The sequence below is a fragment of the Protopterus annectens genome, chromosome 15.part0 (genome assembly GCF_019279795.1).
Source record: "Protopterus annectens isolate FY-2018-M chromosome 15.part0, PAN1.0, whole genome shotgun sequence".
NCBI classification, from domain to species: domain Eukaryota; kingdom Metazoa; phylum Chordata; order Ceratodontiformes; family Protopteridae; genus Protopterus; species Protopterus annectens.
Window position 1 is genome coordinate 569157755 of NC_056749.1, and position 16356 is coordinate 569174110.

The 16356-nt window shown below is 40.0% G+C and overlaps 1 protein-coding gene across 1 annotated transcript in view; it reads right to left on the reverse strand.

The window, feature by feature from the left end:
- LOC122789858 (formin-2-like) overlaps window positions 1-16356 on the reverse strand; it is a gene marked incomplete at its 5' end in the record, with an annotated part of 2118086 nt that overhangs the window by 735049 nt on the left and 1366681 nt on the right. The window contains 1 exon segment of the mRNA XM_044057292.1: window positions 13518-13647. Within this exon segment, the coding sequence (XP_043913227.1) occupies window positions 13518-13647 (130 nt within the window).

Consider the following 16356-nt stretch of genomic DNA (forward strand, 5'->3'; position numbering starts at 1 on the left):
TTGAAAAGGTGGCAACCTTATCCACCACAGAGGTCTATTGGAGAGGCTCCTGTTCACATGTCTAACTCAGAGAAACATACTGGTAAAGATGTGTTACTGTTATATAAATACTCCTTGAATAGTGTTTAGCACTCCCTTTACAAGTGTCAGACACTCAGTAATTTTAAGTCTTGTTTGTGGCTAAACAGTTTGAAGCTTCAAACTGTACGAAGATCTGTAACACTGATGATGGCACGCCTAACCTTAAAAATAATATAAGGTACAAGAGACCAGTGATGAACATAATTTACTAAATGCATGGGTTTCAAACTTTTCATTTTACTACTAATAGGTTAGACACTGTTCCTATCTAACTGCATTTCATGGATAGAAGGCTGCCCTTCATCAATGACTTACATATGAATAAAACCGGTCTGTAGTTTGTTAATGCTTAGTTCGGTTGGTTTCAAGTTTGATTCAAACACAGTCTAAATATCTAATATCAGAGATACCTGTAAGTATCCTGTGGTAGTGGGGGCCAAGTATTATGTCATTACATGTGGGATTTCATATAGATGGAGGAGTACTATGATGTAATAGAAGAACAGACTCAGAAAAAGAAGGATTACTGTGATATGGTTTAGGAAAAACATCAAGGAAGTGACTACCAACAAAAAGTAGGGTACTCAGGTTTGGTGGTTCTGTGTATTACTCTCCTATTTTTACAAGCAGGAAGTTACACGCTGTGAATGTCACAGCTGCTATTTAATACATTTATCAGGAGAAACAAGAACGGATGCAACCCTTCCTGATTTATTTTCTAAGGTCACTGTTTGCAGCTAACAAGCATTTAGCCCCCTTTGTCATTTAAGGAATGGTTACTGGAAAATATGAAGGGGTCAGCGTACTACCCTCATGTAACCAGCATATACTACAGTCAAAAGGTCAGAAGGTATGTAAATCATCCTCACTAAGAGAAAATAATGGAAAACAGACGAGTCTAGTGGCTATGTGACCCTGTAGTAACAAAATACACAGAGAACATGGGTGATTTCTTGGAGGATTAAGCAAACAAGGTTTAGCATCCTATAATCAGACTACTTTGTACACACAACAATAGTGTTAACAAGTGACTAGGAACCTAAATTAAGCTATAGCTTCAAAATAACATACACAATAGATGCTTACTGGTTAAAAAAAAAAAAGATTCAGTAAAACATGGCAAAAATAAAATAAGCAGATAAAAATACAAAGTCTAGGGCTTAACCCAAGCTTTCAAACGAGTCTACACATCACTGAACAACCTTGTATTAAAAAAAAAACAATAAGCTATAATAACCACCACAAAGAAAAAGATGAAAACATTGTTTCTAAGATTCTTAAGCAATAATGCATGACTGTAAGTGGGTATATCAGAATTTACCTACAGTTGGGTGCAGTTTGATCATCAAGGCAAAGCCAGAGTAATTAAACAGAACCAACCATAGGTTAATTCTGATATACCTACACAGAGGAGTGGATTACTGCTATTATACAATCACATTATTTAAAAGAAAAATTGCTTACCCTTTTTAAGCAATGCCACTGCATAAACATACTTCAGTGTTCTTCTGCAGCTTCTTTCTAGTGGTTGATGTGGGAATAATGTACTGCATGTATGCAACATATACACACTGATGTTTGCACAGTATATTTTGATCATATCTGGTTCTGTTTTTTTTTTTTAATCAGTGCCACATTCTTCAATATACTTCTGCTCCTGGCCATCCGTTAGTTTTTTTTTTTCTTTTGTCTATGCCTACAGAGTGCTTAAATGCCTGGAGTTATGTTGGGCAGTCAGCACTCATAGTGGCATCGTTTAGTTAACAATAGCTTTTTTTCTTTTTACACTGCTTTATGCAGTGAAAATTAATAGTCCGCAATGTGCAAACAGTTTGGCTGTCCAGATAGCAAACTACAGCAATGACACTAATATACAAGATGACAAACATGGTGACAAAAAATCCAGGACAGAAAAGTAAGCAATGACAATACAAGATGCATAAAATGCAAGGCAGGTGGTTTAACATGATAATGATGAAGCAAATAATCAGAAATAAACAACGGTTTGTAGCAAGCTATGATGCATTTAATAAATACATGAGCCAACTTTTTAAACAGAAATTGCACATCTGAGCCATCAAAAATGAACAACTGTCCATGGCAAGCTATGATACAGTTAATAAATTCCTAAGCCAACTTTTTAAAAAGAAACTGCATATCAAATTATGAAAAAGAATAAAAAAAGCTTGGTAATGTTGAAACCAAGCTCTAGGTAGTACACATCTGCACCACAGATGAAGGAGTTTGGAAAGTGCCATTCTGTTAAATAATATGCGAGTTTAACACAACATAAAGGATGATTTAGAAACAAAGTGCAAAGTTCAAACTACAAAGTGCAAGACTGCATCTGCCAAGAATGTATTTTTCTCTACAAACAATAGGATTTCATTGTTAATCATGGAGTTTCACCACAAAACTGAGAAATTTCAATCTTCTTTGGCTGCCATTCTGTAAGTACAAGAAGCATAAGGTACATGCTTCTAAAGAGTTATTTTTTTTTATCGTCAGAGGTAAAGCAATTGATACTGCAAGGATGTTATTAATTAATTCAAAGCCTGCTGCTGCATCTGTAGTCAGCAAACAAGAAACATTTTCAAAAATAAAAATGCTGTTCTGCTTTATCAGATCACATTTGCATCCAGTGTGATACTTCATTAGTATAAAATAAATATTTATATATTAGAAACCCTGTCCCCCAGAGCAAAGACAATAATGCATGGCAATGTCTTTTACATAGTATGGTAACTAATTCTACATGCATACAAATCTGTAATTTACAAGGTTGTTTCCTGTTTAAAGTTTACTTGGTAACTGCACCACATAAATTATATCCAAATAGCAATTATTTTATAACACAAAGGTAATTAAAATACTTAACTCTTACAAGCAAAGACTTTTACTCTGAAGAGTAGACAGCACTATGAATAGATGTTTATCTGACCCTCATCTGATAGTAAAGTAATGCAGTACTCAACTGCGAAAGTAACATTTTTAGTTTTACAACAGTCATCAAAACTGCATATTTTTCTTTCCGATTTCAGCATGCTGATCAGAAGTTTTTAATGTGCACACCTTCTGTGGCACCTCCTGTTAATTAACCAGGGATGTATAAAGTAATGCAGCAGTCAGCATTGCTGTTCACAGGGAGATATTAGTCCTGTAGTCAAGGAGTTCATTAAACAGCCACGCCCAAATTCTCAATTGCCCCAAAGCAGTGACTGGTTAACTGACTTGTTAAAGGTCAGAAAGTTGACAAATGAAGGCTGAGGGAAGCACACCATATACCACAGGAAGTAGTTTATAACAGCTCATAGTCTTACTCCTCTGAACGAACTGCCTGTTTCACAGGGCTTGGTTTTCCAGTTCAGTACTGAGCTTGGATGTCTTTTGTACAAAGAGTACATGCGCCCTTATGCCCACATGGGTGTTATCAGGGTCTGCTTTCTCCCTTATCCACAAACATGCCAAAAGGGGAACTTGAAAATTTTCTGAATCACCTACAAGTGTACATGTGTATCTGTGGGTCTGTGTGCAATGGGCTGGCATACCATCCATGACTGGTTCTCTGTCTTACTCCAATTACTTGAAATGGTAGGCCTTGGCACCGCTGCACAGGACACAAATAAAGGAATGATGTTTAACAAGGGGGTCATATATTGTTCATTTTAAAATAAAAGGAGAAATTATTTCAGTCTAAAACTGTAGAAGTGACATAACAGTGTTATTTTCCACCATTCTGCAGAGTTTCAAGCAATGTGTAAAAGGGACAAGCAGTGGAGCACGTAAACAAGAAACAAAGCCATACAGACCACAATAAGACAAACAAATGTAAATAAATTAAAGGGCATACTATCCAACAATACTAATAACAGTGTCAAAGATAATCTTGAAATTATGTTTTTTAATAAATCAGGAATAAGCTACTTCAATCTTCATTCCTTACTTAAGTAAAAGTCACTCTGTTTCTCATTTGGAAACTTGTAAATAATGTCTTCTTTTTTGTTTGATAGTGCAGCCATGTCACTTGTAACACAGGTGCAGTTTCTTATATTAAGGGTAAAAACACAGAGCAATGTAACTGAATATATATTACAGTGGAAAAGGTGTCATATGTTAATAAAACTGCAAGAAATACAATTAAAGCTCTGCATTGCACACATGTGATGATGGAAAACAGCACAGGTGTTTTAAGTTATAAACATGAAAAAAAAGTCCAATCAGACTCATACTTCTCAAACTCTAAGAGCAAGAAATCTGGACAGAGCTTAAAATAATGGGGGGACAAAGAGCCAAAAATAAGGGCAGATTTAAATACCATCCCACAAATGTTTTGTTTACTATTCTGTTTTTTTTGCCTTGTTGTTTTTATTCTTAAACTCTGTATAAATTAGAAACTGTTGATTTTTATTTTTTGAACTATGTATATTTGGGGGTGGCCGCAGTGGTGCAGCGGTTAGTATTGCTGCCTCACAGCAAGAGGTTCTCCAGTTCGATCCTCGGCTAGAGTGCCTTTTGTGCAAAGTCAGCATGTCCTCCCTGTGGTTGCATGGGTTTCCTCCGGGTGCTCCGGTTTCCTCCCACATCCCAAAGTAGGTGGATTGGACATTCTAAATTGGGCCTAGGTGCGAGTCCAAGTGTTTGCCTTCTGTGGAAGATTGGGTGCCAGGCTGGCAACTTGACACCTTAAAACTCCACTGCCAATCTTGAGCGGACAGGTGATACGCTGTGGCAACCCCTAACCGGGAAAAGCCTGTTAGGGGTCACCACAGCGGCCCCTAACCGGCTTTTCTCGGTTAGGGGTCCCCACAATGGATCACCTAACCAGGAAAAGCCGAAAGAAGAAGAAGAACTATGTATATTTGCAAACTGTTGATTTTTCTATTGTAAAACTATACAAGGAGCTTTTCTCACTGGGTCTCCAATGAAAACGAGCTCATTTCTGGCCCAATGGGCTTTCCTAGTAAACAAACTGCAAATAATAATAATAATGATGTTCTCACAAACTTAGAAAGTTGCTATAATAACAGGATTTGAGTTAACATGTATTTTCTGAAGGATATGAAGTATGAAACACAAATGTATGCCATTATTTCATGACTCTAATCCTCAGTGATGTCAGAAAACCACAAATGTTATGAGGAACAGAATAAAAATATGAGGCAAATATCTGGACAGTTGAAAGCTATGATGCGACTGTATAACCTAAGTATTCTTAAATATCTATTACCGCATTTCAGGATGCACTACAAATTAAATATTATATACCCTTTCAATATGTAAGCTGTGGAAAATAAAAGACTACAATCTATAGCAACACAAGAAGGGAGTACATGCTTCAAATGTATAGTTCCAAGACAGTTTCTTTCAAGAGTGAAGCAGTAAGCATGATTATAAATTCTATCAAATGGCAATTTTTAAGCTTCCCAGAAAAACTATGAAATTATCCAGCATTTATCTTCTGCTCTGAGCTCACTGTAAAAGATGAAGTACAGTACATCAAATGAATCGTCCTACGCATGCTTAACGGCCTTGAAGAAACATGGTAACATGACTTTCTGAGGTCTTGCAATCTCCTCTAAACCAGTTTGGTCGCTCTAACTAAGAAACGTTTACATATAGTTCTGAAGGAAGATGACATTTCATTCTCAGTCCAACCATAGTGGGAAGGTTTCTGATGGAGGTCACTTTTGCAGTGTATAAGACAGAAAGGTCCTGGGTACTCTGGTGTAAAGTGCCATGATACATTCCTGCCCATAAAATAAAACTTTTGGTGATAATTATAAATACATATTCAATATTTTAACACTTTATACAGAGAACTGGTATACTAAACTCATTCCATTAACATGTAATTAATCTACTTTAAGAAACACCAGGGTACAGTCTATCTAGGCATTACGAATGTTACAATATTTTTACCTGGAATAGTTGTACATTCCATAATTATGGTGGCATAGTATGACTCCAAGATTCTATATGTACACTCTGAGGTGCAGGCCTTATTAAAACATTTTATTGCAGGACAACACAATACAGAAATATCAATAATGAATTAAGGATGTGAAAGTAAGCTGTTGAAAATGATTAGAGTGCTACAGAAAGGCATAATAAACTTCATGAAACTATCAAAACCTGGCAGAAAAGAAGTTTGAACTAAAGAGAGAGAGACTGGTCTACTACTTCTCAACAAGAAGAAGAATAAAGTCTAGGAATGAAATTACTCCCTAGAAGAAGCTACCATTTATGCCAGCCATGAAGACAAACAATAACACCATTGGATATACATTTAATACATGTATATGTGGTATAAAACAACACAGGATGCAAGCACTGCAAGGATTTTTTTCTCTGTCTTCTGTGTGCTCAAATACTTAGAAACACCCTTTTCCTTCAGTTGCTTATTTAAAAGGAGAGGTAATTTAACTTGAACGCCTAAAGTTAAGTAACTTTTATCTGCACTTTTATCAAATAATACACGATTTAAAGTAAATTGTTTGTGTTGCATTGAAGAATATCTAGCTGGAAGCTGTGACTCTGTTTGTCAGTAGTACCTGTGGTATTTTCAGTTAAGGCTTGTTAAAAACCTGCATAGCCAGTGATAGGTGGGGGTAGTTCCTTCATTGTATTCAGTTTCTGTCTTATTCTCAGTTAAGGCTTGTTAAAAACCTGCATAGCCAGTGATAGGTGGGGATAGTTTCTTTATTGTATTCAGTTTCTGTCTTATACAAGTGGTACAGTGAATTACCTTCTGTTTAAACTGTGAGCTTTGGCCGGTTAAGACCTGCATGCTATCAACTTGAACGCCTGAAGCTAAGTAACTTTTATCTGCACTTTTATCAAATAATACACAATTTAAAGTAATTTTTTTGTGTTGTATTGAGGAATATCTAGCTGGAAGCTGTGACTCTGTTTGTCAGTAGGTTCCCGCCCACCCTCCCTGTTTTTGTGTTGGTGTTAATCTTGGTGGCTTTGAAACTGCCCACCCCTCTTGTAAATTTGCACTTGGATACTCCTCCTGGGCCCATCTCATTTGCTTACTCAAAAAAATAAATAAATAAATAAATAAATCTGCTTTTACTGTATTTGTGTTTCTTCCTACTTTATTTTGATTTTGTGTCATCTTAAAAGTACTCAATTGTATTTATTACTGCTTGGTGTAACTCACTCTAAGCCTTTTAGTTTAAGCATTTGGGCTTCAGACCAGTTGTTTTACATTAAGAAGGTTTGTGCTCTGCACTGTAGTGGAAGGACAGGTAGCTTACATCCTTCTAGGTTGGGAACTGCTGATTGAGGGCTCAGTGTTTGTTATTCTAAAAGTGTATTAATTCTGGTTTAAGCACTTGGGCTTCAGGCCAGTTATTTTACATTAAGAGGGTTCGTGGTCTGCACTCTTGTGGGAGGAGAGGCTGGACTCTGCCCTTCTGAGCTGGGAATTTCTGGTTAAAGGCTTATAGTGCCTGCATATTTGAACTGCTTCTTACTAAATTGGTACACCTTGTTTGCTGTAGCATAGACTAGATCCAGGCCTGCTGAATCCAGCTTTGTTTGTATAACTTGAGCACTCATCCAGGCATTTAAATTATTCAATCGTATTTATTACTGCTTGGTAGTAACTTGATTAAAGTGTAGCTATCATTCTAAGTCTTTTGGATTAAGCACTTGGGCTCAGACCAGTTGTTTTACATTAGGAAGGTTTGTGGCCTGCACTGTGGTGGCAGAATAGGTACCTTACATCCTTCTAAGTTGGGAACTGCTGATTGAGGGCTCAGTGTCTGTTATTCTAAAAGTGTATTAGTTCTGGTTTAAGCACTTGGGCTTCAGGCCAGTTATTTTACATTAAGAAGGATCGTGGTCTGCACTCTTGTGGGAGGAGAGGCTGGACTCTGCCCTTCTGAGCTGGGAATTTCTGGTTAAAGGCTTATAGTGCCTGCATATTTGAACTGTTTCTTACTAAACTGGTAAACCTTGCTTGCTGTAGCATAGACTAAATCCAGGCCTGCTGAATCTAGCTTTGTTTGTATGCTTGTTATTTCCCTGAAACGCTAATTCCACCTAAAATGCGGCTTTTCAGTGCTTCTGTGGATCCCTAGTGACATCTGCATTGCTTACTGTACTTATTTCCTTGTTTCACTTGAAAGAAAGTTACTGTTTGTAATTTCTGCATTTAAGTTACCTGTAACACATTGCATTTAAGTTACCTAGCACTTGCTCACTAAAGCAATTATATAAGTCAGTACTAAAAAATTAAAAGCACTACACCCTCACAAACTCCCGTTCAGTACCTTGTTCCCCATTGGCCCTTTTTTTTCAATTATAAAGGAATTCCCAATACTATTCTAGCATGTCCAAAGGTCAGTTGTCAATCTCCTCTCCGGTCCAACTGGTGAATCTGGGAATCTTGAGGCAATGTTACAACTGCCTCATGTACACAGACAACCCTCTCCTCCTCCCAACAAATTCCAACACATGTGAGAGATACAACCATATAGTCAAACTGGAGGCTAAGCTCTCTCAACTCAGTAATGGCGAAACCTGTCAGGAGGAGAAGGAAATCACACTCACTACAATTCCATTCTCACATAGACCTACCACGACAGCAAACCAAACACAAACACACAAAAACATACTCGGAGGCTCTAAATAAAAATCTGCCTAAGCAGCAGAGACCTCCAAAGCAGACACCCAAGCAACCACTACCCCAAAACAGAACACGTGCAACACATAGCTCACAAAGCCAGTGTGCTGAACAGTCACAGCCCTTAAGGCTAAAAAACACACCTGATACACTTGTAATAGGTGACTCTATCGTCAGGCACACTGACGTCCCGTGCACCAGGCTGAACAAGGAGAAGGTCATGGTGAGCTGCCTGTTGGGCACTAGGATCCGCCACATAACACAAGCACTCAGGTCACTCCAAGGCAAGTACAAATATGACTCCGTCATTGTCCATGCTGGTGTGAATAACATGAGACGTACCTCCCTGGACTACATGAAGAGAGACAGAGGAGCTCTCTGAGAATGTGGCACAGGCCAGTATGACCCTGATCTTGAGTAGCATCTTACCCTCACCAAGAATGATGCCACAATATGAAGACAAGATGATCAATTTCAACAATTGGCTTAAGTATTGGTGTCATTCAAAGGGGATCCAATGCCTGTCAGCATGGGATGACATGCTCGACAAACCACGATGCTTCGCTAGGGACAGCTTGCACCTGTCACCCCTGGGCTTTCGGATACTGGCAAAGGCTCTTGCTACCCCCATAGTGCCTTTTTTAGGCAAGGCTCAAAAGACAAACCCACCTCCATAGGTATCACAAGAGATAAGAAACTAAGAGTAATGCTACTCAACGCCAGAAGTCTAAACCTCAAGATGCATGCACTCGAAACTCTCCTTAGCATGGAGAACACTGATATCTGTGCAGTAATAGAAACCTGGTTCAAGGCTCCTGAGAGCATCCCAGCACTGCCAGGTTATACCTCATACCATGCTTTTCGGCACCAAAACATGGACCGAACCAGAAAAGGAGGGGGAGTATCAATATTCGTCAAAGATACCCACACCTCCAGGTTGGTGGCACAGCACGAAGCATCAGAGACTATCCATGTGCAACTAACAGTGGGTAAAACTGCCTTCCAGTTTATAGCCTGCAACAGACCACCCTCCAAAACCCAGGAACCCCACTCGGCCTTCCTGAGAACACTGGAAAATATGAAGGTCTCTCCAAACACCATTATATTGGGCGACTTCAACTACCCAAACATAGACTGGGAGCATTACTCTAGCTCCAACACCCTAGCTCAAAGGTTCCTAGAATTTATAAACTCAAATGCTATGGAACAACTTGTTACCACTCCCACAAGAGGGGAAAACATACTGGACCAACATGGGGACTCTATGTTCCAGACCAGAAGTGTATCCCTCACTGGTAAGATCAGACCATAAACTAATCTCACTGGATATTCACATTCCGACCCCACCCCCTGCCCAGAAAACCACAGTGAAAAACTTCTCTAAAGCAAATTTCACACTCCTCAAAACTGAGGTGGAATCCTTCAAAGCCCCCGGGCCTGTGGAAAATACAGCCCAGACCGCAGAATTGTTTATAAACGCATTCTATGAACACCTTCAGGAATGCATGGATCATGCAATCCCAAATAAAACCAAGACCCAATCCTCCAAAGGCAGATGTCCTGTCTGGTGGACCCCAGCCATAAACAAACTATACAATAGAAGGAGGAAGCTACTACATGATAGAGCAAAATCCCAAAAAGGGAAGGCATCTCTAATCAGTGTTAGCAAAAAACTACGGGCACTCATAAAATCGTCTAAGGCCAGCTTCGAGAGAAAAATTGCACAGGACACTAAGGATAATGACAAGGCTTTCTTTAGTTATGTTAGGAACCTGAGTGGGAATTCCCAGATATGCTCAGAATTGGTCCAAAATGACAAAAAATACACCGAACCCACAGACATTGCCAACATCCTAGCTGACAGGTTTAGTGCAAACTCCCCCTCCCTCCCCACCAAAAGGGCAAATATCTATTCCCAGCAGAGTGCTACCCCCCTGACATCTCAGATGCTCAGGTAAGAGCCGCCCACTCCAAAGCAAAAAACACAGCATCAATGGGACCAGACGGTGTCCCGGGCTGCGTCCTACATGAACTCCAAGAAGAGCTAAACCCAAACATAAAACTACTGTTCAATCTCAGCCTTACCACAGGATATGTACCCAAAGAGGGGCGTACAGCAACAGTGGTCCCTCTCCACAAAGGTAGTGCCTCAATGGATCCTGGAAACTATGGCCTCATAAGCCTGAAAGCTTGGTCTGCAAAGCTATGGAAAGGATCATCATGGACCTCATAAAAAAGATATTGGGGACCTACAGACACTGGATCCTACCCAGTTCGGCTTTGGTAAGGGCAGATCCTGCCTCTTAAACCTGGTCGATTTCTTTGAAACAGTTACCAAGGCCATTGACGAGGGGAAGGTGGTCCACACAGCCTACCTGGACCTCGCAAAAGCCTTCGATACAATACCCCACACGGGCATTATAGATAAGCTCACCAGCTTAAATATAAACCCCTATGTCACTAGATGGGTTGCAAAGTGGCTCAAGGACAGAACCCACATGGTTAGAATTGCTGGAGCCATGTCAGTCTCCAAACCAGTTACAAGTGGCATCCCACAAGGCTCAGTCCTGGGACCTCTCTTGTTCGGTATATATTTCTCGGAGGTACAGGTCAACACGGAAGGACTGTGGCTGACCAAGTTCGCAGATGACTGCAAACTGGGCGCTATAATCGACTTTCCAGCTGACACAAGCATCCTCCAAAAGGGCCTCATAAAAACAGACAACTGGTGCCAGAGCCATGGCCTCAAGCTTAATGCCAAAAAGTGTATAGTCATCCCCTTTGGCAAAAACAAAGTGCCCACAAATTACCACATAGGTGGTAATCCATTAAGTATGGAAGAAGTAATTAGTGACCTGGGGACCCAAGTTGATAGCAATCTCTCATTTGACAACCACGTGGCCAAAGTGGTTAGAAAAACATTTTATATAGCCCACTTAATCATGAAGGGATTCACATCTAGATCAGGGGAGGTCATCGTGCCTCTTTACTCATCCCTCATCAGGCCCATAATTGAGTACAATGCCCCTTTTGGGATGTACCTTACCAGACACCTGCAGCAACTGGAAAGACCCCAAAAGTACCTCACCAAGAGGATCAAAGGGCTCAGACAGATGCCATATGCTGCCCGGTTAAAGAAACTCCAGCTCTACTCAGTGGCATACCGCCTGCTCAGAGGCGATCTGTGCCCGATGTATAAAGCCATGTCCAACCCGGAATTAATGGACATGCTGCACCTCAGAAAATCCAAATCCCATCGAGCTACGCGCTCGAGAGACTTGAACCTCAGCACTGAAATAAATAGGACATGCTGGAGGGACAGATTCATAACCCAGAGGCTCCCTTCACTCTGGAATAAAATCCCAGTCCAGGTTAGGCAGAGTCCCTCACTGACTCTATTCAAGAGGAATCTTGATGAGTGGATGGGAGATAGTAGGTTTACCCCGGTTATCACTTCTGTGTCACTGTTAGACAGAGGCACAGTATGCTAACCTCGAAAAAGGGCATAGCAAAATTAATTTAAAATGGGTGGCGAAAGCCAAACACACTCTGGCTAGGCTTATACATGGCCCTAGGGCAGATAGCCTAGTATGAACCTATGAACCTAAATGCTCCCTCCCCCTGCACATTGGAGTTACATCAGGTATCCAATATAAAGATTAAGTGCCTGGAAGTCATGGAAATGATAGGAAATGGGATAATCCTCAACTACTGGTAAGAGACAATTATATTACAGTGGCGCTAAGAATTATGTTTCTCGTGACTGACAGTGTATCTTAGTCAGCTGCCTGTGTGGATGTAGGATGGAAGGTATAAAGGCAGCTATAAAAAAATTAAGCTAAAACACAGTGAGATTATAGTAGCTACAGGAAAAAACTAAGATACAGTTTATTCAGGATGTCACTCCAATCTTCTACTTCAGTAAAAGATAAGAGATTGTCAGCTGGTGCAATGGGGCAGAGCACTGTGATCCAGATGACCGGGATTCGATTAGTAGCCTGGGAATGGAGGAGCCAGACACGCAGGGGAAGAAGTGAAAGAGTGTCTGACCTACTCTCCTATCCCCAAAGGGTTGGGAAGGTGGAAGGAGTCTATATCCACTTGGTGGTACAGTGGATGGTGTGATGTTCCTGGTGGAGACCCAAGGTGAACTGTCACTCATGCCATGAGGGGAAGGGCAGGGCTTCTTGGAAGGAAATTCCTTCCTGAAGTGAAGGGACATCCTCCATGGTCTGTAATCTCTGCCTGTAAAAAGTGCATACAGATATATTAGAATGACATTTAAATGACTTCAGAGCAGTTAAGAATAATTTCATAATCTTCAGTTACGACATAACATATAAAGATCAAACGAAGTTAAGATAGTAATCTTACTGAATTAATATAAAAAAAAAACGGTTTAGTCAGAAAGGTAAATTTAACCCAAATTGACAGTACATTTAAACACCTTTTAACTCATCAATGCAAAACATGAGCCATTTAAGTTGAACAAATTGTTTTAAGTGATATTAGAATTGCTGGCTCTTCCCCAGACAATCATTTCATGACTTTCAACATTTTCAGTGTGAGGAAGCAGAACAAACACCATACATCTGTTACATACACAGTCTTTCAAAATCACGTGTTACTGTTAATATAAGGTAGGCACCCCCAAGTTTGCTCTGTTGTGTAGCTAGTAGCCAATAAATGAAACCACTCCTTAATGTCTTATGAAACCAGTTAAGACAGAATATTTTTCAGTTTTCTAACAACACAGAAATACTACACCTAAAAATGGATCATTTCAGAGGATTCAACTTACCTTACATAAGTTTAGCAATAGGTCAAGTTTATGATGAACCGACGTAATTGTTTCAGTGTATGTTGACTGGAAGAGGATGCAAAATACTCTTTCAGAGAAGTTTGGTATTAGTGAAAGTTCATAAAGGAACCTAATTTAAAAAAAAAAAAAAAAAGGAATGAAAACTTATTAGAGCATTCCAGTCGAAAATTACACTGACATACAAGAATATTACTGGTATATGGATAAGCATTCATTCATTCATTTTCAAGTGCCAACTTTATAATAATGTCGTGTGCCAGTATCTCTTCCAGCAAACAAATGAAGCAAAGAAACAGAATCCATCATGTAAACGATGCCAGTCTCCGCAGTAGACACGAGCACTTACATGCATTCTGCAAACACCTACGTACAAGCAATCCAAGGTAAATGAACACGTGTTTTACTGCATCTTTGGGATGCAAGAAGAAACAAGTGGACCTCAGAGAAAACCAGCATGGACAGATGTATGAGTGATTTCTTTATTTAATTTTGTTTATGTACAAATGTGCCAAAACTTAATGGATCACAATAATGACTAGAAATTACACTTGTTCTGGGCACAATTTTCAGAATTGCAGATAATGAAAAACAAAGTTTACTTCTGATAACCATAAATCAGTGTCCCTGCTGAGGACTACTCTCAAATATGTTACTGGAGTTATAAAGAACATGAAATACTCCTTGTGGTTTCTTGCTATCAAACACTGCATGAGAAAGAGACTTATTAACATAGTACCGTAAAAGATTTCCTGCAGACTATACAGTCTTATTAAGATACAATAAATCCACTATGCAGTGAGTAGAAGCCTAGGTCTTAGGCCTTTTTAATGCCCAGTGGCTCTACTATCTTCACTCAAATGGCTCATTAGTTCCATCTAGAGTGTGACAGCCTGGCATCTCCAGACTAGGCAACAGTACTCCAACCCATTTGTTCTTGCTGCAGTTGCCTATCACTTTATTCATTCTTCCTATGGAGAGTGTCAGGTGGCAAGGAGTGAGATGTCTTGGCAGTTTAGTGAGCTGGCTCACCTTACCACGTTGCAGCAAACCCACCACCAATGGCTCACCTTCCCACTCTGCAGCAAACCCACTCCCAATGGCTCACCTTCCCACACTGCAGCAAACCCACTCCCAATGGCTCGCCTTCCCACGCTGCGGCAAACCCACTCCCAAATGGCTCACCTTCCCACGCTGCAGCAAACCCACCCCCAAAGTCTCACCTTCCCACACTGTAGCAAACCAACCCGCCAATGGCTCATCTTCCGACACTGTAGCAAACCAACCCGCCAATGGCTCATCTTCCCACATTACAGCAACCCATCCCCAGTGGCTCCTCTTCCCATGCTGCAGCAAACCCACCCCCCAACACACATGTTCTCTGAGTTTTGGCTTCTTGCGACTGGTCACTGGAGCATGCCTGCTTGCACACAGACAGCTCATGCCCAAAGACTCATACTCCACAACTTGAAACATAACACTCCCTTGAAGTGACACTTAAATAGCGAGCCAGATCCATCTCCATTCTCACAGGAGAAATGAGATGCCAGTTGTTGCTCACTTCCATCCTCCCCTGTCAGTTCCTACAGGCACCAGAGCCACTAATATAAATTGGGTCACAAGTTTGGCTTTATCCTTGTCTGCCACACAGCTCGACAAACCCTAGGCTTTTTTTGCTAGCAGTTATTCACTGCATTGCCTTACTCAGAACTAGCTGATGAATTAAATTTAAAATGATGTACCTAACATAGAACAAAATATATCTGTAAGAATTTAATTGTATAAATAACTTGAAAATAGAAGACTCTAAAGCCTGCCTCATGGGGTAATAGTAAAAAGGAGAGGAGAGGAAAATAACACTGTCGTAGTCCATGCAGGACTATATTACCTTTCTTCATAAACTTTATAACTGGTCTAGTTTCCTTATAGCTCCTTTATCCGTCACACTACTGAGAGGGAGCTCCTTTTCTGTAAAAGGATTTTTTTTAACTCACAGCAGAATTCTTCTAGTAAAGAAATGGATAGGTTATACATTTTCAAAGGAAGGTCTTGTTTTTCCCTTAGGTTTTTATAGATACAAAAGCATCAGTTGGATGTCTAGGCTATGAAAACTGAGTCACAGTGGTATATTTAGTAATTCAGATCCAAACATTTAATTTCAGGACTTTTTTCAAAGGCATACAAGGGTCCTCAAAACCATCCCTGAGATAGCTGTCCTAGATGAAAGCTCATTCTATACTTCACTTTATGGACTCCAGACATGTCTACTGAGGCAATTATTTTCTTTCTTGTTTTAACCTATAAACAGTACTTACAGGATATTTTACTGTGGTATTCAACTGTACCTGTACCAAACTAGAAATGTGATCTGAAACCATATACCATGAATAATATAATGCTGTAGCAAACTGAACTACCAGATACAACCAAAAATGAACTAAAAGCTTATTTTCTCAATTCCAGAACCTGCCCTTGCCATGACGCTACCTAGTCTTCCTTCCCTTTATGTACCATCAAAAGTACCGTACTTAGTACCTCATTACACCTCTCTCTCCAATGTGTCTACTAGGCATTTGTATAATTTTATACAAACAAAAAATGTTTATTGTTGACCTATTGAACTATATAGGTTCATAGGTTCATAGGTTCATACTAGGCTATCTGCCCGAGGGCATTTACAACAGCTAGCCCATATAGTTTTGGCTTACACTTTACCCCCTTTAGTATGGGGAATATACCCATTTATTTTGCTGTGCCTCTGTTGAGCAGTGACACTGTAATCATTGGTCAAGATTTCTCTGAACAAGGCCAGCGAGGGGCT